Source organism: Patella vulgata, chromosome 7 (assembly GCF_932274485.2).
Source record: "Patella vulgata chromosome 7, xgPatVulg1.2, whole genome shotgun sequence".
Taxonomy (NCBI): Eukaryota; Metazoa; Mollusca; class Gastropoda; family Patellidae; genus Patella; species Patella vulgata.
The window spans coordinates 30,308,486-30,334,895 of NC_065885.2; the positions used below are offsets into that span (position 1 = coordinate 30,308,486).

The following is a 26,410-nucleotide window of genomic DNA, read 5'->3' on the forward strand; positions in this document are numbered from 1 at the left end:
TTACACAACCATGAGTAACTTATAATTTTTAGTGACCTTTTTAACAGTAAAAACCCAAAAATACAATTCACAATGGAATCAAATCCAATTTGCCAATATAATTGTTATGAAAGAGAGAACCAAGATAAAGTTTTTCGGCAAAAATGTAGGTACTGGGCAGTATTTACGCTACCATTCGAGTCATATCAAGCAAGCTTTGTCGCATAATCTTGCTAGCTGCATATGAACAGTCGTGTTGAAAGGGTCACAAGAATTCAAAGATTAACCCTAAACATCCAATATTTTAATCCATGACATGATGGGATGACATTTAATCCCCACCCATCCCCACCGTCTTACAAGCCGTAAAACCGAGAACAAAATGAGAAAGGCGTCGCTTATGTTTGAATTCATAATCCATTTAATCTCACTATAGCACCACACTAGTTGCAAAGAAGAGAGGAAATGACTAAAATACTCCCAAAAAAAAATGGAGGAACAGTGTCACAAAATTCGACCTTTGGTTCTTTTTGGGGCGGATTGACAGTCATGTACTTATAGTTCACATTAACAAAACCACAGTATAATTTAAATATCTTTATATAACTACAATATATCAATACAATTATAATGTATATATATATTTATGTAATTATTCTCCAATAAGTTCACGTAATCGATATCACTGATTCAAAATACCACTAATCACATTTATATGTTGAGATGACGATGAATTGGTGGCACACGCGCACACATTAAGATGATTAAGATGATAAGGTTGATGAGTTATTCATGTAGATCTTTTAATCACTATAAAAATAACGAACTGGAACAATAACGACCAGAGTAACAATATAGGTAACACTATCCGTAGCACATTAACATTATCAGAATCAGAATACCTATAAAACATAACACAATGTTTAACAAATAATCAAATTATTTCTATACATCCACGATTATCAAATCAAACAATACTGACAAGTAAATGTACTAATTCTTACTCATTAATCACATAGATTACCATTATAACGACACACAGTCAAAACCCAACGAGACACACAGTCTAACACCCATTTAGTTGAAATATATTTACGAAAGATTCATGAATGATATGATCAATGAATACGTGTGATTCTCCCAAAATCCATTATTAGAGTGACAATATAAATTCATATCTCCCACCACGTAAACTACAGTTTCACTCACAACCAATCAAACCACGACAACAAAACAGGCAGTTCACATGCATTCAATGCAATCATACCTGCAACCAGACATGTGAATTACTCAACCTTGGCAAATATTAACTATCATACATCTTACAAATAACAATAAAATCAAATGTTTATAAATCAAACTGTATTACCACAATCTGAAAACATGTTCACCAGTTGTCATAAACTGTAATAAACAACAATAACATATATACTATATTTATTAATGTACAAATACTTGTGACCTTGAAACATTCAGCAATACCAGCGTGAATATATATCTATTATTCAGTACATCCACGGCAAACCATATTGAAAACTATCCTTATCTAATAAAGATATGGTCATATGTTCGGAAGATTTGAGGACTTAAAAATACATTATGCCTATTGCAGGTCTTTCATTAATTAACTTATCCAGACCATAATCAACTCTCGATGTCATCGCTAGCCTGCGTTGGATTAGGTTCCGATTTGTTGTTCGACTTCCATTCATGATTTAATAATATAAAAAATGGATAATCGAGACTATGGGGTTTTTATCGTACGACATTAGTAATGATGATCGAGGTTAGGCCGAAAATTCAATCGCTAAAATCTCGGTTCAGAGGGGATCAATTTGACTGAAATTTTCAGCAAATTCCCTTATCTAGTTTTGAACTATTATCGTTAGAACTGCCAGCTCTGTATCTAATCTCCCATAATGTATCTTTAAATGATTTTTCTAGCGGACAATTTATACCATTTTCCGTTTTATAATCTAAAGCAAAAGACTATGTAAATTATGTTATCTACCTTTAATGTTATTGGATTGCAAACTTACACAAAACTCCGTTTATTTGTTGTCTATTTGTACACTCCATTGAAATATAGTGTACCTTCTATTTCAATCGTTTTCTGTCTCAGTACCATGTATAAGCTACGTGTCAAACTGTAACTCAAAACAGAGGGGCCTTCGTTTAACAAATGAACAGTTACTGCAAATTTAAAAAAAAAAAAACAGTTTGTATGTGATGGACAGAGAACAAACCAAAAAAGGCGATTTTTAGTAAAATCAGGGGCCATATTCCAAGGAACCCAGACCTTTGGGATATAAATATGTATATAGTTTCATCAAAATCGGATAAAAATTGTGACTTCTAGAAAGTACACAACCTTGGCATTACATACTTTTACACTATTTGCGTACGTGGAGCCTTAATCCATAAATAAGGGTCCGATAGGTGCCAAATTCTGTGGGGTATATAAACCTTCATTTCAAGTTTCGTCAAAATCGGATAAAAATTGTGACCTGTGAAAGCTATTATGTACCCGCGCATGGGTTTGCTTTTGTTCATAAAGCCGTGGGCTTACAACTTGACAACAGGGTGCGGTATACATTTTGTGTGATTCTATTGAACCCCTTATATAAAAAAAACTATATAGCAGAGGTTGCCATGACCAATAGTTGGTTCAAAGGATATTTGGACAATTCGGGTCTTATTAATAACAAAGATAAAGTAATTTATCTTTTTATGTGGGCGATTACAGAATGGCATCATTCGCTATTTGTCTTGTTAATGGAGTTCAAATTACGTGGATGAAACTTAAGTGTTCTTCAATCATTATTTGATGAGCTCTAATTTCTGTAGTTTGTCAGAATCACTTCTTTGGTTTCGTTTCAAGATGCCTTACAAATGACAACCACTCTGTCAACTAAGAAAACATCTCTATAGGTTTTGATAAATTATCTCTAATGTGAAGTCATGTAACTTATCTAAACATTGGAAACCAGAAAGAAGACGAATTAGTTTAATCTTTTTACATTTATAGAATCCCGACGGTTTCGGCATATTCTGGAACATCATTAATTTCAGAGAATTCGTGATCTCTGCTACAATTAATCAGATATGTTTAAAAAACACAACACAATTTATATGGAATACTTGTCGAAACGTCGTGCTATATGTGTATAAACCAGTGATTGTTTTACATAATTGTGTTGTGTTTTTTAATGTGCTCAATCACTAAATGTCACTCAAGGATCATATATGTTTAGGTTAACAAACAAGTAATATGTTAGTCTATATGTAGATGGTAGTCATGGCAAATCAAATGCATATTTAATACGTACGTCTGCCATTTTTTTCACATTTTAAATTCCACTGACCCCGTGGTACAGTATAAAAATATATAAACCGAAAAGTAATTGATATTTGATTTTAATTGCAATGTCAGGGTACCTTTAGCGTGCATGACAGCGCACACACGGGTCGACCCAGGATTTGATCACATCGGTACAAGACAAAAACAATATAACGATTTAATCAAGTAGACTGAGTTCTTAAACATCTGGATAGTTTTGGGGGGTGCAGGGGTGCACTATTCACGCCATTTCTCGAAACACCATCAGGTTGGCTGAAACTGAATAAACATAAAAGAAGTTAGAAACAATAAATACAAAATATTTAATAATTTAGCCAGGTAGTGTACCGAATCATTCAATATTCACCAAAGGGGCAACCCACAATATGATTTATAGGGGCCACACACTAATAATGTAAACCCAGCATGAAACCCAATTCATAATGGATATTAACAAATGCAAGTGATATCTCGACACCAAATTATGAAAAGTAACTATTTAAGTCCACTGATTAAACGATTCTATCTATGACCCCGTTCTATTTAACTGTGCCATTTTCATTGTAAACATCTTAAGCGCTTTATTGCATTCACATATTCTACTTTAAGCCTAAAATAGGTCTGTCATACAGCTGATATTTAAGTAAGATCTTAATACCAGATAAGATAGTAAAATCTATTATCGATAGTTATTATGATTAAAATATATGTACATGAAGCCATATTATAATATTGTTTAATTGTATAGGATGCCAGTTAAAGTGACACAGAATAGTGGCTTGTACCCAATTTTCCTAAATAGAAAATAATGGTATAGAAAATCGGGATGAATGAAGTTTGCTTTAATTTTGATTGAAAAATGTTCCATAGGAATAATTAGATCATCGAAACATATTTTTGTCTGAAAATAATATATTTGTTGTGACCAGGAAAATCAAATTAAAGAATATTACAGACGTCCCTTGATATCGCAGCGCGTGATTCTCTCGTGTTGCAAGAGTACTATATAATGATGCCTGCAAGTGTGTAGGCTTTCCAGAATGAAGCATTCTTTTGGGAAACAAATATATTTTTCGTAGATTTGGACATGTATTTAAGTAGATGGAAATGAATTTAGAATCGCCATTTACGTAGCTTTAGCTCAATCTGTATGTAGATTGGTCCAGTCCCTCGATACAGAGTCTGGCAAGAAACGTTTTGAACTCGTGAATTCGTCTGGAGACATCGTAAAACCAATACCTGAAAGGGGTAATTTTGTTATAGAATTCGTTCTTTAGTGGGGGTGATATCGCAGATAAAGGTTTCGGTATATTAACAACGCAGCGAACAACTTGTCGATTTCAGGTATAACGGTGATACATCTAAGGGCATTGAATATCTGTGTTATACCTCGTTCTGTATCACCCTTATGCTTGAAATCGACAAGGGAATTGAATATCTTGTCTACGATATCACCCTTAGTGGAAGTGGACGTAAAACTCCAGGAACGAACAAACATACGAACGAACGCATTGAAAATCAGAATAATTGACACCGCTTAAATAAATTTATATTAAGGGTCCCCAGTACGCTTAATTGATTTTTATAACCACCCATTTCCATTCCTCGAATAAGAATTCATCGGGATTAAATTATATATTAGGCCTACTCAGGATATAAATTCATCCTTAGAAGTCGATATCACGGAAAAGTGGGATAAAATATGTATGTGTCAATTGGAAACCGCAATAATGTCTACACAATTACCATGAAAAAAAAATATAATTAACTCATCTTGAATTTCGGTACTTACACAATTTTGATCATGCGCAATCTTATTAGTACTATATTACAATAAATGGGAACCAGATTTCTATAATCTATCCAATTAATCATAGTATCTTTTCTTCTTAGTAAATTAATACGAAATCCTCTTAAATCTGAACATATGACATTTTAAATTATAAAACTTTACGAAAAACGAAAGGATAAAAGAGAAACCTTTTGAATTCAACCTGGGCCATTTTTGATTCTAATCTGTTTTATTTATTTATCACCGCTGGAAGATTTCTGGGGGAACTTGCCGTGTAACGAAAAAAAAAGCTCTTTCATTTCATTTTCCATTCTTATTCAAAGAGACTCGCCATTGAATAAACTACGTGTATTATAAATGTACATTTTAGACCATCTACATGGCAAGTATCGGAGAGAATATTTACTATTGGAAATTTGAATATTGATTATCGTGAAAGCTTAGGACTATGGCTAGATGAGCATCTGAATTTTAATTTGTGTGTTAATGAGCTATCAAAGTCAGCAAACAGAGCTCTGGCGGCCCTTTGTTCAAAACACTTCCAGACAGGAGGATTCCCATATAACATATTCACTAGGCTCTATGCGTCTTTGGTTCAACCCATCATCCTCTATGGGGCGGGAAATTGGGGCATTACTGAGCACCATAAATTGAACAGTGTCCAAAATCGAGCATGTAAATTTTTCTTTGGTTTAAAACGGAACAGCCCAAACTTAGCAGCTAGAGGGGATATGGGATGGACTTCATGTCTCACGAAACAGAGAACAGAAGTACTGAGATTATTTTTTTGTTTAAAAAGTCTACCTAGTAGCAGATTACCTGTTATAATTAGTAATTGGTCACTCAGACGAGCTAAATCTTGGGAAAAGAACGTACACGCCCTGGTAAAAAATCTTAGAATAAGTCATATATGTGATGTCGAATCTATAAACAAGTCTCATTTAAAAGCTTTAAAGCGTCATTTATTCCAAAATGACGAGACTAAATGGTTCCAAGAGTTATGGAATGACAGTAAAAACCCTAATGGCAACTAATTGAGAACCTATCGTTTGTTTAAAAAGGATTTGAAACCCGAACCTTATGTTTTAGTTAACAATTTTCCACGCCATATACGTAAAGCTACGTCATTAATACGCATCGGTAGCTCTGATCTAATGACCGAAACACTGAGATACAGTCACCCCCCCCCCCCAACCCGCATTCATTTGTCGATTATGTCCCTTCTGCTCAGAAATTGAGACAGAATCCCATTTTTTAATTGAATGCAAAATGTACTCCGACCTTTTAGAGAAATGCATAAGATATACGCAAATTTCTATAAAATGTCTATCAAAGAGAAAGTAATAAGTATTTTTTCTAGTGATATCAACCCCAGTATGATATGCAATTTTATATTTGATATGTTTCAAAGGAGAGCCCGTTTTTTAAAAGATATGTAATATTATTCTATAACAGGATATTTTATTTAATATAAATCTGTATTTTAGAAAAATTATGTATATACATATAAATATATATATATATATATACATATATATATATATATATATATATATATATATATATATATATATATATATATATATATATATATATATGTCCAGTGTCCCATAGGCCGTCATGGCCGGGCGATGTTCTTATTTAATTAAGTTTTTAACTGGATTATGATATGTGTTAATAAATCTACGCTATTGAAATAATAATTATTATTTACGTTTTTTTGGCCAAAATTAGATTTCAAGATAATTTCACTTTGTAAATTCTGAGACAATTATATATTTTAGCGCAGAATAAAAAAAACACGCGGAGAATAAAGTAATCTCGAAGATCAAGTCGTATTATTCATATTTTTTGGCGTTCGCCATTCGACCTTTTTGGGAGAATCACAGACACCGGTTTCAGCGTTCAGAAAAGAATAGTGTCTCCTCTTGTATAATACTGTCGTTCATCGTACTCTGTAGCTCAATTTCACTAAGTGCTTTTAACATGGCTTCATTTTTCTTGCAGTACCAGTCCTTCATTTCTATTTCTTCCTCCATTTACCGACATGACGTTGTCATAAACTTCCAGATGACAAGAAGTTGTACTGTAAACTGACAGAAATAGAGATTTCCTTTCTCTGTTGTCAGTTGACACGAATATTTCTACTGGTATGCCATTGCCTTCGTAACATAGAGTCGCCGACATAACAGATAAATATTAAGATACTCTGTTATCTCTTGGGATTTCGTAACACATCAATATTCAGCTTCTAAATTATCTCAATTTATCACCATTAATCAAATGCCGAGAAAAAAATAAATAATTCATCTGTCCATAAATTACATTACCGTGGTGAACAACAGGGAATCATTTAAATAACAGCACTGGATGTTTATTTTAAAACATGATGTTGGAGTTTTGTGTTGTTTATGTATAAAGAATAATTAATTATGTTGCTACTTAAAATATTGTATCTTCTATTTTTATGTCATCAAAGATTTATTTACGGATGTTTTTGTTTTTTGAAGTACAATACAATAATATTATTTTCGGGCTTTATGTTCGGTTTTTTAAACAACTTGGTGAGTTGACATTACTAAAAACATGTTAGTTTGCTCCAAAATGTCCGCCCTAATCAAAATATTGACAGCCGGATCAACAATGAATGAAGCACACAGTAGCTCTAATGAGGTAATGAAAGTATTAATTAACTTGAGACACCTGTATAATTTTGATTGGCCTTGGTATCATTTCAGGGCTTAAAATAGTTTAACATCATAATTATGGGGCATCTACACGCCAACCAGCGGGGGCGTGTACATTGTAGATACTTTTTCGAGTGCTAAACTACGTCCGCATCTAAATTCTAACCATCACACCAAAGCCGTCCACGCATGGTTATCCTATCTAGAAGGCATTTACTACTCATTAAGAAAAAAGTTGGCATGTCTAACCATGGTCTTTAAAGTAGTTTAGTCTCTAACTCAATATCATCCAAAGTCTTACACGCTGGAAATACGAATTATTTGTCAACTTAAATCAACATTAATGTTGTGATCTTACCAAGAAAAGGTAGGCTTCTGATATCCAATATTTAAGACAAAATAAACATTTTACCATTTTAGAGCGTTTCAGCGTCATTTGTAACAAGTGACCAGAAAGAACGAGGCTAGACATATTCCACAACTCATGTCAAACGGTGACGCCATATATTATCTGGAGAGCATGCGCAATAGATTGGAATAACCAGACGCTAGAAATTGCTGTTCGGTTGAGACTCATGCCGTATTTCGCTGGACACAACTGATTTGAAATTAGAGTCAAAACGGAAACAATTGAATGAAAATCAGTTTATATACAATCCGATTACATTATTATATGCGTTGCGACCCATTTGGGTCAATTTCTAGGTCCCAAATATTAGCGATTTAGCTCCTTTAAGTACAACTACAGTACAGCCCAAAACAGCCAAATATGGTCGAGGTACTGAATCGTCGACAATATTGCGATGTACAAAGAATAGACAATGGACTACATGAAAATGGGAACATTAATTTAGGACAAGACTTTTTTCCAACATAAAAAAAAACACCAAAGAGATCGACATAACTTGTGTTGTATAACCTCAAAACCCATAACACTAATTGATAACCGACTAGACTTAGCCGATTATAAATATCTTGCTATTGGTATTAATGAAAGAGTATTATAAATCATCTTAGTTATTAAGACTTTTATTATGATAACAGATATCACCTTGTGTAATATATTCATATAATCTATAATGATAAGCGATAGTTGGTTTGACTCTGCAACTCTGCAATGTCTATTAGTTTTTGAAATTTGGTCAGAGTCTTAATCGTCTGAAATCCATTTTACCACAAAATAATGTTTCCATAGTCTCCATATTCTTGCGATTTCTTTCTGGTAGCGAGGGTCTGCAAGGACTCGTCGTTAATTTGAGTTTCTCAAAGAGTAAATCCATCTAAAATCCGACTGCATCTGTGATTGGTTAGTCAAAAGGTTTGTCTTCATTGTGTATCTTATCTTCAACACTAAAATATGAAAATAGCTAAATGTGAAAAATCTTCTTTTAAAAAAAAACACACACACACACTCTGTTGTTTCTACCTAAATTATGGATCTGGTTTTACTGTTACAAAATTTCAAACTTAAGGATTAATTGAATTATTGAGCTTTTTCTTCGCTTTTAAAAATGTTTCTATATAAATAAAATCAAATATGTCTAGATGTGTGTGTGTTGGCCCATCACGCTTCGTCGCCACGATCACCCCCTCCCCCTCATATGTGGTATCAAATTAACCAGCATGACCCTGTGAATGTTTTAGGCCATCCAATTTTGGCCACGGACGAACTCGTCCTGGACCACTGGCGAAAAACGCTACGTCACCACTCTCCACCCCACGTGGAATCACATTAACCAGAATGACCCCGTGAATGTTTTAGGCCATCGAATTTGGGCCCCGGGCGAATTTGGGACCCGGGCGGATTGGGTTTCCTGTTAGTTATTTATAAACATGTATAAACTTACCGTGAGCCAGGAACTGATGTTAATGTGTCGAAGGAACAAACTTTCCAAGTTTCATGTAGATCGTCCTTGAATTTAGTACTTGAAAACAGACAACTGACATGATCACTGATAATCGCTGACGCAGATATGTGATAAATGAGGTAATTTTAAGGTTTTTTTCCAATTACTATTTACACTTTCATGTGCAGATAAATCACATAAGCTCCAGCTTGTGTTTAAACATTTTTCAGTTCGATCCAATATGCTAATGTTTGTACTCTGGGCAATGAAAACATGACAAAATTACTGAGACCCATACATCACCTTGTAATATCTCACACTGATCCGCAGTGAATATTTGCTAGGCCGCTACAATCACTGATAAGGATGACATCGATGCGGCTTAATGAGCCAGTAATATTAACTTTTTTCCTGCGACAAATTAAATTCTAAAACATTTTTTTTATGTATTGGAAAAATAAATAAAGGCGTTTGACGTATTTGTAGGTAAAAATTATTTCCTATTTAGTGTAAATGGGTATCAAAATGACTAAAATGCAGCATTCTCTCCGAAGCAGTAACGTCTTATGTAAACAGTGCACGCGCCATTCAGCCTATGATTGACGCCGCGTGATGTGACGGCACGTGTTAAGGCAGTCATCTTTGACAGAGATATATTACTCGACTCGTAATTCTCTGTGAAACAGATTGGTAATATATCTGTGATTACTAAAATGACAGATCGTTTTCATTGACAGTCATGTGTTCTGGTGACTTTAGTTTTATGGACCTTTTGTTTTTATTCATTGCCCCTTAGGATATATTCCGTATTGGAACCACGGTGGCTAAGTGAGTAAGACGCTGGGTAACTAGCCCTGTGTTGGCCGAGAAAGTTCATCGAGATTTTCCGGCATGGTTTTACCTTGTCAGTGATAGAGGACGGAGGGCTTGACAAGGACAGGTGTCTAGTCGTTCGGATGGGACGCAAAAAAGGTTGTCCTGTGTTCACACTGGCGCGTACGTAAAAGGCCCTTTGGTAGTTGGAATTTGATATAAGAGTAGGTCGTAGCGCCGCTGTCCGGGGACAATTTCCACCATAGCACACTGTATCGCGTATGCCCGTCTTCATTAGCCCAGTCGGAGCAGAACCGTCGGTCGTTTCACTTCATTTCATTTCATTTCATTTTCGTACCGTATTTGTATTATTTTCAAATGGAATGGATGAAGCACGTGCTTTTTAACAACCCGGGTACATCATTGAACTGCCTAGAGTCTTTTCGTATATCGGGTGGCCCCAAAAACGAGTACACTATATGAAATGGAATAATTCAAACAGTATTGTACCTACATCATTCACATTTAACATGTACAATATAGATTCAAATTGCAGGCCCACCTCTTAAATGGTGTTAACATAGTACGAGTTTTAAAAAAGAATGGAGAGGGAGAGAGAGAAATAGGGTTTAACGCCCACTCAACACAAACTAGGTAATTTCGGGACTAACATATGGTTCAATTTAATTTCAATAATTCGCTTGCGCGTAGGGATCTTTAGCAGTTGGAGGAAACCGGAGGACCCGGAGAAAACCTACGAGGTTGGACAGGCGACTCTACTTCTTGTCAGGTACAACCACGCCAGTTGATTCAATGACAGACCTTATGATACAGCGCACACGTGCTAACCATTCAGCCATCCACCCCACCCCCCCAAAAAAGAATGGCAAAGTGTCTAAGTCACATCTTACTCACATTAATTTACATAAACAAATGTTCAATATATGTTTAGTCTTGCACGTAAGCGCATTTTTGAATTATTCTACGTGAAATATTGTAGTCGGTTCTTCTGGACCACCCGATGTTTTTTAATACTTCGTTTCCTTAGTCGTTTCTTCTGGTCCACCCGATATTGTTCATTCTTCTTTTCGTTTTTAATTTCTAGTATAACCATACTGCTGTAAGCACTCTGTCTTTACTAGACCTAGTTGAAATTAGGCCGATGGTTGATTTTGTATGACTGACAGAATATCCGGTCCCTATTACAAACCTTTTCATCCACGCCTGGCTTGTATATTGAGCTTGTCAATGTATTCAATGGTGACGATGCTTAACGTATTTATTTAAAATCTAATTGATTTATCATGTTGTGTCACTGTTTTCAAATAAAACACTTTGCTAAAGGTTTTTTGATCAACCCACTTATTATTATATTAACCCGTTTGTTGATAATTAGAACATACCTTGATCTAGGGTTGTATTTCTTATTTTTCATTGTATGTTTCTTTTATATTATACTTATTATTATTAGATCGACAAAGTTATATTTAATAACAGGTGAAAATGTGAAACATCTACTCAATCAGCTATACAAACGAATAACGATTTTAAATTCTTCTGCTTTCTATATTGTTTAAGAGGTCAATTTTATATCTCTTGAATCACGTGTATTCAAACAAATCGTCAGTTGATCTTGACACTAATTTTAAACATTAAACTGGCGTTGACTTCGGACCTAAAGATAAAAAAAATGTAACTTCACAACACGTATATATAAACATCTTATCAACGGTAGACGCGTTCTAATTAGAATTATATATTATTTTCTTTCCGTTTAATTTGAGGTTTCCTCTTTTGTAGTGAACAGTCGAAAACTAAAACGTAACGAAGTGTTGGTATATTTCTAGACCCAGGCATAGCGAGATGTTTGGATTATCACACCACACTAAAACGTAACGAAGTGTTGATATATTTTTAATTCGACTCTTTCTGGACCCCGGCATAGCGAGATGTTTGAATTATCACACCACACGCTTTTCAGAAAATATTAAGATCTGCTAATATAATTTATTCTGGTCTTCGTCCACTCAAAGCTCTGTTTCGATAAACGCTTTTTTCAGCCTTGACGGACCCTTCTTAGCATCAAACACACATTTCCCTCGCCCTTTCATTTGGAATTCGAAAAAGGAGCGGGCCGTTGCGCCGCGATCAGGGCTAAATTATGTTCATACCAGACTGTGTACCTAATGGCCGACTTTATTAGCCCGGCTGGTTCACTAAAGACGAGATTGTCCTTTCGGGGCGGGAAACAAAGTCTTTAAACCATTAGATTTATTTTCAAGGGTCGTCGCTTCCAGTTGAATTGAAGGGGGGCGGGTAACTCTTTTTTCTACCAGCATGTGTTACAGTCATTTGGCCCAATGCTGCCAGGCATTTTAGTCTGGTGGCTGAGGGGGGGAGGGGGGTCGCCACCCGAGCTGTGAATTTATGAGACCATGTTTTTCTAGACCAGTTTTTTGCGTAGATTCCGAATCTGAGTGGTGATCAGGCGTTTGAGGGGGCGTTTTCGAGATATAGGGCGTCCAATGTCTACAATTGGGGGGCAATGTCATTATGTTGACATAAATGATTATCATGTTATATATTAATAAGACACAAATTTCTAGGACTGTCCATCTTTAAAGAAGTGTGTATGATATGCCCTTGGACAACTGTTTTGATTTGTGGGAAGGTGGGGTGGGTGGTAGCAGGTGAGCGTGTATGGAGGGGGGGATAAAATTGGCGGGAAATGGTGATTTTCTTAGAGCTTGGTAAAAACAATACTTTTTAATTCCGCTGCACATCTCTATATATGGGTGTAAGATTCCCATTGTATGGGGCGGGGGTGTAATTTTGGGGACAGAAACCATTTGGTTCAAAATTAGTCAATGAAGCGGTCTGTTACAGCGAGTTCTTGGTGTGCTCTGCACGGAACTGTGGGTAAACCCCCAGAAACGTCAACGCTGATTGATTAATCAATTTCGGTCGTCATAGGGTCAAAAGCCGCTAGTATGACTCCTGGTGCGACCTCCCAGTGCAACTGGTCAGATCTTCATGTAGTGTAGGCCATCGAAAGTATAAGAAAACCCAAACGAAATATACATTTGTATTTTAACCGGTTTGCTTTTTCGTTCAGTACGAATTTCGGTATTCCAAATATTAAATTATAATGGTACTTTTCAAGAGATCTGGAAATGTACATTAAAACACAGTAAAAAGTAAATCAGAGACATGTTTAGATATTAGTTTATTCTTAGTCTTCATCAGAAGATTCAAAACCAAAGTTCATAATATGAGCGGGACAGATATCTTCTAGATGGCTAATCAACAGCTCGCATATATCCTTTGGATATGCTTCAGATACTCATTCACATTGTAAATCTTCATTCCAGCCTTTTATCGCAGGATCACCTTGTTCAATCATTGGTTTTGCAGCATGTCTCCATATTGTCGCCTATCACCGTACATGGTACAAACATTTGTTTCTACACCAGCAATTACGTCATCAGAAACATCATTTGTCTGTCCCAGCTCTTTAAATTTGTTAGAAAGTTGGAAAAAGAAAGACAGATAGTCATTACCACTGAAAGCATGTAGGTCAAGATATTCTTGACACTTCATTTACAATACTAATCTTGATTGGATAGAAAAAATATATCAAGATTAGTATTGAAAATGTCGAGAATATCCTAGAACTGACAAACAACCATGAGGACACCAAAATAGCTTACCTACTCCTCTTCGCATTGCAAATTAATGGGGGCGCTGAAACAAATTGTATTTTGCGTTCTTGCTTGGCTGAAATAGATATCTCAATCATTCTCCTCGCAAACAGTGGTCCAAAATATACACATTCTGATCGATAATGAAACGGGCAAAGGTAGAAAATATCGCGGAAGGCGACATAGATCAGTAGATGACACTAGAAGAAAGATTTTCTGGGTGAAAAAAATAACAGACCTTTCTTTATTACCACCTTGCCGTAGTGGTCTTTTGCTGCATGGCTGGAATGAAGATTTATAATGTGAATTGGTATCTGAAGCATATGCAAAGGATATATGCGAGCTGTTGGTCAGCAACCAAGAAGATATTTATCCCGCTCATATTATGACCCCTGATTTTGAATCTTCTGATAAAGACTAAGAATAAAATAATATCTAAACATGTCTCTGATTTACTTTTTTTTTTTTTGATTTACATTTCCAGATCTCTTGAAGAGTACCTTTATAATTTAATATATTGAATGACGAAATAGGTACTGAACGAAAAGGCTAAGGAGAAACCACTTTTAAACTTGTAAGGTCAATTTTGAACCAAACGATTTCTGTCCACAAAAACACATGTTGTCCCCTCCCCCTTCGGGCACCCACCCCGGCGCCCACCCCAACACAATGGGAATCTTATAAACATATTTACAGATGTTTCATCAAGCTCTAAGAAAATCATCATTTAAATCGACATGAGCTCATTTCCCGCCAATTTACCCCCCCCCTCCTCACACGCAAGCCTGCAACCACCCCACTCTACTTCGCCACAAATCAAAACGGTTGTCCAGGGGCATCATACACATTTCTTTAGAGATGGACAGTTCTAGAAATAATTTATGTTTTATTAATATATAACATGATAATCATTTATGTCAACATTTTTTTTTTTTTTTTTTTATAAACAATATTTTATTCAGTTGTCTGAATGAGATTGGGGAACAGGCTTAGCCTATGTAAAACCAATGACATTTCCCCCCAATTGTAGACATTGGACCCCCATATATCTCGAAAACGCCCCCTCAAACGCCTGATCACCACCCAGATTCGGAATCTACGCAAAAAACTGGTCTATAAAAACTTGGTCTCATAAATTCACAGCTCAGGTGGCGATTCCCCCCCCCACCCCTTTCAGCCACCGGACTATTTGACCAAATGCATGAATTCTTCAGTCATTTAGTCAAATGCCTCATTTAATTCGACAGACATAGGTCAAATGAGGAATATGTTGAAGAAAAAATCTAAAGGAGTTATTATCCAGAATATTCAAAATTAAAAAATCTTACTATAAATATGTGATTCTAATATCCAATACATAAGACACAATGGCCCTGTTTAATCAGCGCACGACTCGTGTATTCGATGGACATAATGGTTTCGAGTGTCATTTGTAATGAACAAAGATAAACATATCCTACAAGACAATGCAGAAGTAATTAAAAATGGCTGACTCACAAATGACAAAGTAGAATGTACTAGGCAGGCGCAGACGACTGCTGTTCAATTTGTTGGCGTATTTAGAAATTACAATATAATATTTACCGGTAAAAATTGCATGTAAATCACCTTGAATACACTTATATTACACTAATATGAGCTTTTAGGCCCATTTTCGCCTATTTTATTGTTCCAAAGATTATAGAGCTATACGCCCTTTAATAACATGAACTCGTCATGATAACAGCTATTTATTCCAAACAATCGTCAGCCGTTACTCGCCACAACACCATGTTCATATTCAATTATTTACACAGTTAAACTTTTGCACCTCCCAGTCCTGACACCTCTACAGTAGTGACAGTAACACATCACAAATCGTTGACATGATGTCAGCAGCTATTTATTTCTATATTTTAATTATTTCTTCTCCTTTCCCCTCCTCTGTTCTTGTTTACTTTTCATGGGCTATGCTACTGAACGTGGGTAGGCGTATCGGCCATCGGGTAATGTTTGAAGTTTAAAATGGGTTCCGTATTAAACGCGACCTACGAATTTTGACCTAGTTTTTATGCTCGAACACTATGCCTTTTGCTTTTACTGTACTACGCCATAATCTTCTTGTATCATTTCTAAGGTTATAGAGGGAAGTGTAAGGTTTGTATTTGACAATTTGGCGCAACTGTTTATATTCGAACTGTTATTCTTACAAGATTATATGTGATGTGCACATTTTATTACATAAATATGTGACAGTTATGTTGTATAAGCAGGCAATACAGGCACCCTCGAAAATTTGGAAAGGGTCTTGTGATCCTACTGTCTGATTCATCGTAAATTTTAAACGGATTTCTTCGATTATGAACAAACTACTAAACGTTGGTTATTATAAACTTACCTGTGTGTTTGTAATGAACTCCCGTTCGATAAAATCCATTGCACAACTAATTATCACAACGATGAAAACAAATTCTCTCTTGAAAAATTGAAATATCACAAACTTTTCCCAGAGAAAAATACCAATATGGAAGATGGTTACGTCACTCTGCGGAAGATATCATTTCGTATTAGGGGTGACAGCATAGGAAATTCAAGTACAATTACGACAAGAATCCATGACCACTCGGACCAAAGATCACTCGGTTCAAGACCAGTCGGACCAAGTGATAGACCACTCAGCCCAAACAAATAGACTACTCGGACCATACAAAAAGACTATTCGGACCCAACAGAAAGACGACTCGGACCAATAATAAAATGTTGTTTTAATAAATTGATAATTGCGTTTGTTTTAATATAATTACTCGAACCAATAATAAAGTGTTATTTTAATAAATTGATAATTGTGTTTATTTTAATATGACTACTCGAACCAATAATAAAGTGTTATTTGAATAAATTGATAATTGTGTGTGTTTTAATATGACTACTCGAACTAATAATAACGTGTTGTTTGAATAAATTGATAATTGTATTCCAAATCGCAAAATATCGAGAACCACACTTGTAGTCACGTTTAAAAAGGGGCATATAAACGTCCGGTCTTCGTATTATTATGTGCTGTTTATATTAACGCATCAAGGGCGGATAACTTGAAAACGTGTCTCCACCCCACCCCCCCCCCACCTCCCATATATAGTAACCCAGGGGTTAGTGGGGTAGAACGGAATGAAACCACTGGGGATACCGCGAATGTGGAAAAAGTAAAATTAGGCTATCAGACAAGAACAGTATACCCGTATATGTAGAAACTGTCAAAAGTCTGGACATACCGAGTCTCATTGCAAGAGTAAAGAAAAATTAGATTGATATTTTTTTTTGGCACCATTATTAATTAATTTTAAAACTAATCGTTGATTTATTTACGTACACAAAATTGAACCAAACAACTCTAAATATAAGAATTCCGTATAAGAATTATTTGCTTCTTTGTATTGTGATTTAATAATAAATAAATAGCATATTGTCTAGCCTTATAATATAATTTAATTGGTCCGACTGGTCTTGTTTTGGTCCGACTGGTCTTAGTCCGAGTAGTCTTTGGTCCGAGTGGTCTGGATACCTACGACAATTGGCATTGAGTTTGAGCGTTCGCACACATAACTACCCGCATTCCTGTATTTAGTTACCGTCTTTTACATTCTAGTAAAATCTCTGCAAATTTTATAGCTTTACTTTTTGAAATATTTTGTTCTAATTATTTGATTAGCGACTCGGATGGGATTATTTACTTTTGAACACGCATGCCGCACAAACACAACTATACATTCGTTTTACGGGCTTTATCACACTTCGGTCAAAACTGTCGAATCGAGAATTAATGTTCCGCTTCTTACGGGGTCATACGGGCTTAGTAGCATTATATACCCACCCGGGCACCCAATACGGCAATAGACACGCTGAGGGCTGCCGCAACACGCTTAAAGATGTTACTGAAGCGGTTATTATTCGATCGAAAGAATGCGTATAAAATTAAAAATACACTCAGAGAATTCGGAGGTAAGCTTCATGATCCTTGTTAAATTATTTATAACATAAAGAAGATAGGATATTTATAGTTTATTTATGACTTTATTTTTACGAGTATCCGTGCAATCAGTGATATTTTAATTGTGAAGAAAATTTGATAGACTGGCGATCAATGGTTTCCATATAAATCTCCTATGTAATTGCCTTCAATTGATATTTTTCGTCGCCCAAACCCATATACGATTAAAATGATCGCGCTGTCAAACTATCTTTCAATGTTAACCAACCCCCGCAACAGGTATATTGGATTCGACCAATACGTCACGAAGACATTGTTGACATCGACTCTGTCGAAATTACAAGTAAATTTTCAAATTTTTCAAGAGAGAAATTGTTCTCATCGTTGTGATAATTAGTTGTGCAATGGATTTTATCGAACGGGAGTTCATTACAAACACACAGGTAAGTTTATAATAACCAAAGTTAGTAGTTTGTTCATAATCGAAGAAATCCGTTTAAAATTTACGATGAATCAGACAGCCATGGTTAATTGTCACCAATTATAACCTCGTTTTTGTTTACTCCTAATGTTTGCCAAATACTGTTTTGTGTTTTTTTCGATCATGATTCTTCTATTCCGCATTTTCATAATTTACAGGTTGCTATACATACAGGACAAACAATTTCTTTAAGAATGGGGGCCGATTTGTCATTCCCACAAGTTGAAATTTCACCCGACAGAACCTACATAGTCACAGGTGGAAATACAGGTATGTACTAAATATGCAATTCAATTTTTTATGGTTGTAAAATTACACATCAATGGTCCTGGAAGTTCTAGACGTAGGTGATATCGAGTTTTCTAGAAATATTATACATACCTTTTATCTTTTTATCAATTATCGTGAAACAAAGTAGTGCAGCTTTACGGAAGTGCTAATATTTATAGCACAATATTTTTATATATGTTGAGGGTGAATGGAGGGGGGGGGCAAATATACACTGAATTATCTATCACTCAAGCAGTGTTTTAGTGTCTAGTTCTACTATGCCTGCCTGCAGTCAGAATTTCTAGCGTGAAATTCCGCTACGTGGTCCTCGTAGCTATAAAACTATACATTTTTGGAAAGCTTATAACAGCAGGAACACAAATACGAGAGTTTCAAGGAAAATGTTCGCAATAACTCGATTTAGGGCCTGACGAAAAACGTCATAATTGTCAAGTAGGCCTAAATGCTATATTTATACTAACAATCCTCAAGCTGGCACAGAATTAAATATTGGCGAAAACACCCTGTGGCTTCATCACAAAGGATAGGGTATTGGTTTAATTTTGATTTAAACAAAAATGCCGAAAACTTAAAGGACCGGTGAAAATACGGAATTTCGGAAATCCATTAGCGGTAAAAGGAGTTATCTCCCTTTATAGAAAATATCAATAATTATTGATAACAGTATTTAGTTTAAACAATAAATTCGATAAACTGAATAGGATTTGACAAGGGCCTATATAAGTTCTCCCCAAAAATTATTTCTGTAGATCCCTTTTTTCAGATAGGATTTGAGGCTTAAGTTCTAACAAATATTTAAACGGAAATAAAGCATCTATAAATATTTTCTCACTAAAATAAATGAAATGAAATGGAGTATAAAGTCTTACTTTTCTGCTCCGAGTGGGTTAATGAAGACGTTCTTAAGCCATAATAGTGTGCTATGGGGAAAATTTTGCCCGAACATCGGCGCTACGACCTACTTTTATATCGAATTCCAACTGTAAAGGGACCTTTAACGTGCACGTCAATGTGTTCACAAGACCTCAGTTTTTCGTCCTTGTCAGGCCATCCGTCCAGCACCACTGACAAGGCGAAACCATGCCGGAAAATCCCGATGAACTTTCTCGACCAAGGGTTGAGGCATCGGGTTTTTTCGCCAATATTTAATTTTATGCCAACTTCAGAATTATTAGTATATATTTACTTGACAATCGAGTAATTGCAAACATTTTTCTTGGAACGCTCGGATTTGTGCTCTAGCTGTTAGAAGCTACGAGGACTATGTAGCTGAATTGTGTTTCTAAGCAAGCTAGAAATTTTATATTTATATGTTTTGATTGCAGTTACTATAGTTACTATTTTATACTTTATATTAACTTGGGTCATATCAGCTATATTCTTTCCCGAGTAACGTTTTATATTGCAGGTATTGGTTATTGCGCTGCAACAGAAATTGCCCAGATGGGGGGCCACGTTATTATTGCCTGTAGAAATATGAGTAAAGCGGAAACGGTAAGATAAATTTTGTTGTTTTTGTACTTTCTGGCGGCAATAATTCCAACATCGATGACAAATATTATCGATTCCATCTTTTTAGGCTGTAAAAAAAATGAAGGAAGAATATGAAAAAGAATTCAGAGAAAAACATAAAGATTTATTGGACACTAAACAAGAACCAAGAAAATTAAATTTAGATATTATGGAACTAGATTTAGCATCGTTTGATAAAACTATGAAATTCGTAGAAGAATTTAAAGCCAGAAACTGTTCATTACATGGTTTAATATGTAATGCTGGAATTTTTATGCAAGAAAAAGGTAGGTTTTGGGTATTTGAATTAAGCGTAGGCCATAGCGGTGCAGCCCTTCTCGTGTGACACTACGCTGACAAAATGTGACTATCCTTCGTCACGGCACCGGAAAGCGGTAATGTGACACTATGGTCAATCATGGAGAACACATTACCATCTCAAAAGTCAGGTTGCGTTTTTGAGAACATTTCCTTAGTTCAATTCTGTGTTTGGGAAGGAGCCTTATTGCTTAGGTAAAGTTGGGGATGTGGTGACAAATATACAATAAAAACATTTGGCAAGTTTTATGCAATGCGTCTATTCAGAGTAACATACCAACCTGACGTTTCTTTTGCTGCTTAGTATATTAAACAAAGCACCTTTCATAGAACTACAATAACCCCTATAGTATTATACCCAAACTATCCCTCATATCACACTGTGTATTTGACATGGCTGTCTTGATGTGACTCGAATAACAACAATCAGGTTCTAAATACTGCTTAGTTTCTGCTTTTATTGTTCCTGCTATTATATCGATAAATAACGTTCATCTGACACAAACTAAGCCATTTAGGACTAACATATGGTTCAATTTTATTCCATTAATTCGCTTGCGCTTAGGGTTCTTTAGCAGTGGGAGACCCATAGGAAACCCACGAGGTTGGTCATGCGACCCCACTACTTGTCACGTACAAAGCGGGAATCGAAAACACGCCACTTGACTAAAGCGGACGCGTTAAACCATTTGAGCACTGAACCGCCCTCGGTGGTACAGAGCCGACAGACTGGCAAGAAAAACCCAGGTCGTGTACGTAAAATAACACTTGCCACTTTTTATTGGTCCGGTTGGTGCAGAAAAGTAGGGCGCTTATAACCCTATTTTATTTTTGATTCTTGGAATACCTCTTGAATTGTGTCAAATACAAAAATAACGTACATCAGAAATTATTATCTCTTGATTTATGTACGCTTATAAGGACATGAAATGATGTTACAGTATTTTAATCTTTATATGTATATTATAGAAATGACAAATAGGAAATAAGTATTTTAATTATATATATTGTAGAAATAACAGACGATGATTACAATATTTTAATTGTTATAATATTATATATTTTGGTTACAGTATTTTAATTGTTATATTATAATATACTCGTAGATTGTAGAACTGATAGATAATGGTTATAATATTTTAATTGTCTATGTTATAAAAATGGCAGAAGGTGGTTACAGTATTCTATTTATGTACCGGTATATTGTAGAAAATGACAGAAGATATTTACAGTATTTTAATTGTTATATTATTATGTATATTGTAGAAATGTCAGAAGGTGGTTACAGTATTTTAATTTGTATATGTTGTATGTTTATAATTGTTAACTATATTGTATATTACAGTAATGACAGATGATGGATATGAAATGATGTTACAGTCCAACTATTTATCTCATCTTCTTATTATCCTACATTTTCTGCCAATTCTACAAAAATCTGAGGAAGATGCTAGAATAGTTCAAACATCCTCCGTGGCTTATGAAATGGGAAAGTTTGATGAAAGCAATATAAATGCAGATAAGTCATTCAGTGCCTTTGGTTTTTACAGCAACTCCAAACTTTATCAGGTTTGTTATCTGTTCCCAACCGGTATATCGAACCGTAATTGTCAACATCTCCATATTTGAGATAAATAAACGTTTTGAATAAAGTACCTCTTTATTAATTTATTAAATGAAGAGAATCGCAATTTATTTATTTATTAATTTATTTTTAGATAATGTCAATGTATTGGTTAACTCGTCATCTTAAAGATAAATCCGTGACTATTAATAGTTGTCATCCTGGCTTTGTTAAGACACAAATGACTGAGTCATACTGGCTCATGCGAATGTTTATTAAGGGTAAGATTTTTTGATCTTTGAAATAACCTGAAGAATTGTACAGAATTATGTAAATTGAACGTTGTGTAATTTACCACCATTATACTGTAGTCAGCCTGCTTTGTGTGATGGGCAACATGACTTAAGCCTGTGCACCCTCAGCACACATCATACCAATTTCCAGTCTTGTAAAAGTCGAAGACCGCTATGGCCGAAAGGTCGACGAGTCAGAGGGCGGAAAGGGAAGCGAGACCTAGGCGTTAGTGATGTCGAGGATGTCTTCACGAGAAATGATAAACCGTTGGAAGATCCGATATGTCATTACAGAATTTTCGCTAACGTCGTTTCGTTTACCATTCTATGTCGTACATGAAAATTATCTATGGACTTCACGCTTACAGGATCCGGTTTATTTAAGCCTTCGTCCAAAAATTGGTTGGTTTAGTCAAGACTAAACATAAACAGGACTTGTAAATTCCATTTGCCCTGTCGGCGATCGACGAAACGTCCAAGGTAGTGTGTCGAGTTGTATAAATGTAACGATGAAAAGTCGACGACATTAATAATCCTCAGTTTGCGTAGACCTAATGTTCACCTTTCTGTTTAGTATTTAAACATATTATTTTTACTTCCTTTGTTTCAGTTGCTTCACGCAATCCTAATGATGGTGCTTCAACAATAATTAAAGCTGCCATAGATCCATCTTTAAAGGCACAAACCGGTTTATATTTAGCTGATTGTAAAATAAAAGCAACATCTTCTTATTCAATGTAAGTTTTGATGTCACTACCGGGTTCGATCCATGGGATTTTCCAGCCTGGTTTCCCTTGACTGTGGTGCAAGGCGGGGGACATGGCCGGGACCAAATACCAGGATTTCTTGTACACGTTGTGATGTATACGTAAAGGAACCCTAGACAGCTGGAATTATATGAAGATTTGGCGACCATATCCCAGCAAAATTAATTGATAAGGGTTAAAAGATTATTAATAGCTATGTGAACTACTCAAATTTTGATAAGAATTGTGATATCATTCACCAGTAAGACTCATATATTTCATAATATTTGTTATTATTTCAGGAATGTAGAGAATCAAGATAAGTTGATGGCTTACAGTTTTCAAGTTCTAGAAAATTATCTACCTCAAGATATTAAAGAGTACGTTGATATGTAGTTTTAATTGACCTGTCTCCACTCTTTAACTTTGTGTTTCTATGTTTGAGTTCCATCTGTTGAATTGAGCCCCCCACCACAATTTAACGTCGGTAAACGGATAACGTAATAAACTATACTACCTGGGGTAACAGAACTATACTTATAAAATGAACTATAATTAAACACATACGATGAATATTCGGTCAACGTTATCAAACAAAATGATAACGCTGAGAGAATACTCTTCGAAACGTCACCCAAGTAGCTGGTGTTCATTATTATAAGTACATGTTTTAGTTTATATTATCTTCCATGGACCCTCAACCCTCCTCCTATATATTAACCACCAGTCGATAATCTGTGACGATAGACAAGATATCAAATGTGACATCGGCAAAGTTGACCCTATATCTTGGAAAAATCATAATTCTTCCCTTTCTATTTGCTGAAATATGGTTTACCATGGTTTAGGGGAAGCGGGGGCTGTTGATGTGCTATCGCAGCTATAGTCCATAAATATTCAAAGGGGATTTAGGGTATGCACTTAGATAATTTGCCGCCCCCGGGAATATATGCCCCCCCCCCCCAGCCTCCTCTATGGGACCTGGGATAACTGAACAGCTAACATTAACCGAATATGTTCGGCTTGCCTAAGGACAGGGAGAGTAAGTGGTATTTCAGGACATAACTTGTATCAGAGTACGCGAGAAAAGCCATCCATAATGTTTTCTTCTTGGAGTGGGATTTAGTAATTGAATCGTAACAAACTACATATTAAACATGCTTTAGTCTTTAGCATTCATATTTGTATTTTAGGATGTTGTTGATATTATAATAATGTATATAACGAGTGTAACAAATTTGAACAAATCTGTTTTGGATATTGCTTGTCTTGTCCATTAATCTTTATAATTTGGTTATTTATTTATCGGATCTTGTTAGAATATAGTAGGTGGCTTAATTAGTTTTTGTTTTAACACAAACCTTTTAGGTTTAAATTTGTACGATCTGCCCCCCCCCCCCACCACCCCGCCCGGTCCATTTGATACTTGAGAGCCACGGGGGCTCAGTGGTCTAGACATTGGCCGAAAAAGTTCTTAAAATGTTCCACTTGTCAGTGGTGCAGGACGGAGGGTCTTGCAGGGAACAACGTCTAGTCGTTCGGATATGATACAATTGAAAACATATGATATTGTAAATCGCAATCTTCAGCACCTATTATCATTAATTACGCCCTCGCTGTGGACATATCCGACCTCGTTACAAACGTCATTACAGTACATTTTATGGTTTTCAAAGTATCTCACTTCTTTATGATTTGTCGTTAAAATATGGGACGAATATATACTATTCAAAAAAAGTAGGGGATATTTGATTTTTAAGTGTTATTAAAGTCACCTAATGAAACTGACGAAGAAACAAATGACAAAATGAAATGAAGTTCACATTCATCGATTTATTCCAAATGATCGTTAGACTAAGTAAGGCACAGACTGACCATTATAAGGGTAAAATGATACCCGGGGTCAAACAGCAAAGTTACCACAGCATCACAACCAAGTCAGTAACGGGTAAATCCTCCTCTGTTTGCCAAACAAGCATTGATCCGACGTGGCATACTCCTAATGAGACGTCTAAGGTCATTTTGGTCCAGATTGTCCCATTCCTGTTGCAACGCAGCAGCAAGTTCTTGGACATTGGCAGAACGTTGTTGACGTTGACGTAACCTCTGTCCAAGCATGTCCCAGACATGCTCGATGGGGGAGAGGTCGGGACTCAGTGCTGGCCAAGGTAATGTGGTGATGTTCTGTTGTTGGAGGTAACCTGTAACGATCCTGGCCCTGTGACATCTTGCGTTGTCATCCTGGAAGATGAAACGGCGGCCATGACGTCGTGCGAACGGCACAACATGGACTGCCAAGATGTTGTCCCGGTAGTACTGGCCTGTAACACGCCCTGCAACAACATGTAAAGCCGTTCTTCCAGCAACAGTGATGCCTCCCCACACCATAACAGAACCACCCCCAAATCGATCATGTCTGATGACGTTAACGTCTTGGAAGCGCTCGTTTCGACGACGCCACACCCTCCTACGTCTGTCCAAAAAATCAACAGTGAACCTTGACTCATCTGAAAACATCACATTGCTCCAGCGTCGATTATCCCAGTGTTGACGATCCCTACACCAACGACGTCTTGCCTGAATGTGATGATCTCTCAAACAAGGGATCACGCGAGGACGTCGGGCGCGAAGGTGGCCCCTATGCAGTCGATTCCGAATCGTCTGGCCACTCACTCTCACACCAGTGTCTGTTTGAAGACGAGCGCTGATCTGATTTGCTGTGATGACACGATTTCTCAAGGCCAAGGTACGGATAAATCGATCCTGGGCTTGAGTTGTCGCCCTTGGTCGACCTGAGCGTGGTCTGTCCTGTACAGATTGTGTATCACGGTATCTGGACCATAGCCTGCTTATGACAGACTGAGAAACATTCATCGTCCGCGCCACAACCGCCTGTGTTGTGCCGATCTGTAGCATGCCAAGGGCACGTAACCTTTCATTTTGGGTAAGCCGACGCATATCAAAATTTGTTTTCTGGTCACTAAAACAATTAAACTGATGTTTCCACCCGGGAATTCAATGCCACAATGACTGTAACATTCAAAGTCAGAGTCGTGCAAATCTTGGGTTGGACCCCCAT

General features: G+C 36.2%; 1 protein-coding gene and 1 long non-coding RNA gene across 3 annotated transcripts; one reads left to right on the forward strand and one right to left on the reverse strand.

Annotated features, from left to right (window-relative positions):
- Nucleotides 1-571: 571 nt before the first annotated feature.
- On the reverse strand, nucleotides 572-17,250 carry LOC130013599 (uncharacterized). 2 transcript variants are annotated; one of them, XR_008788782.1, is made up of 3 exons: nucleotides 16,537-17,250; nucleotides 3,418-3,598; nucleotides 572-2,172 (listed from the first exon to the last, which is right to left on the reverse strand). It is a non-coding gene; the product is annotated as an uncharacterized LOC130013599 (long non-coding RNA). The 2 variants fall into 2 exon arrangements; XR_008788781.1 differs by lacking the exon at nucleotides 572-2,172 and having other exon boundaries at nucleotides 2,691-3,598.
- On the forward strand, nucleotides 16,201-24,672 carry LOC130010317 (dehydrogenase/reductase SDR family member on chromosome X-like). Its single transcript, XM_050555998.2, has 8 exons — nucleotides 16,201-16,295; nucleotides 18,766-18,877; nucleotides 20,307-20,392; nucleotides 20,478-20,697; nucleotides 22,074-22,297; nucleotides 22,447-22,573; nucleotides 23,196-23,322; nucleotides 23,634-24,672. Exons 2-8 carry the CDS (start codon nucleotides 18,802-18,804, stop codon nucleotides 23,725-23,727), a joined length of 954 nt encoding a protein of 317 aa, XP_050411955.1. The 5' UTR covers nucleotides 16,201-16,295; nucleotides 18,766-18,801; the 3' UTR covers nucleotides 23,728-24,672.
- Nucleotides 24,673-26,410: the final 1,738 nt, after the last annotated feature.

Excerpts from the sequence above, each read along its gene's own strand:
- LOC130010317 (XM_050555998.2), top strand. The coding sequence starts at position 18,802 with ATGGGGGCCGATTTGTCATTCCCACAAGTTGAAATTTCACCCGACAGA. Across the intron at positions 20,393-20,477 it reads ATATGAGTAAAGCGGAAACG|GCTGTAAAAAAAATGAAGGA; the intron begins GTAAGATAAATT and ends CCATCTTTTTAG. Across the intron at positions 20,698-22,073 it reads AATTTTTATGCAAGAAAAAG|TAATGACAGATGATGGATAT; the intron begins GTAGGTTTTGGG and ends TGTATATTACAG.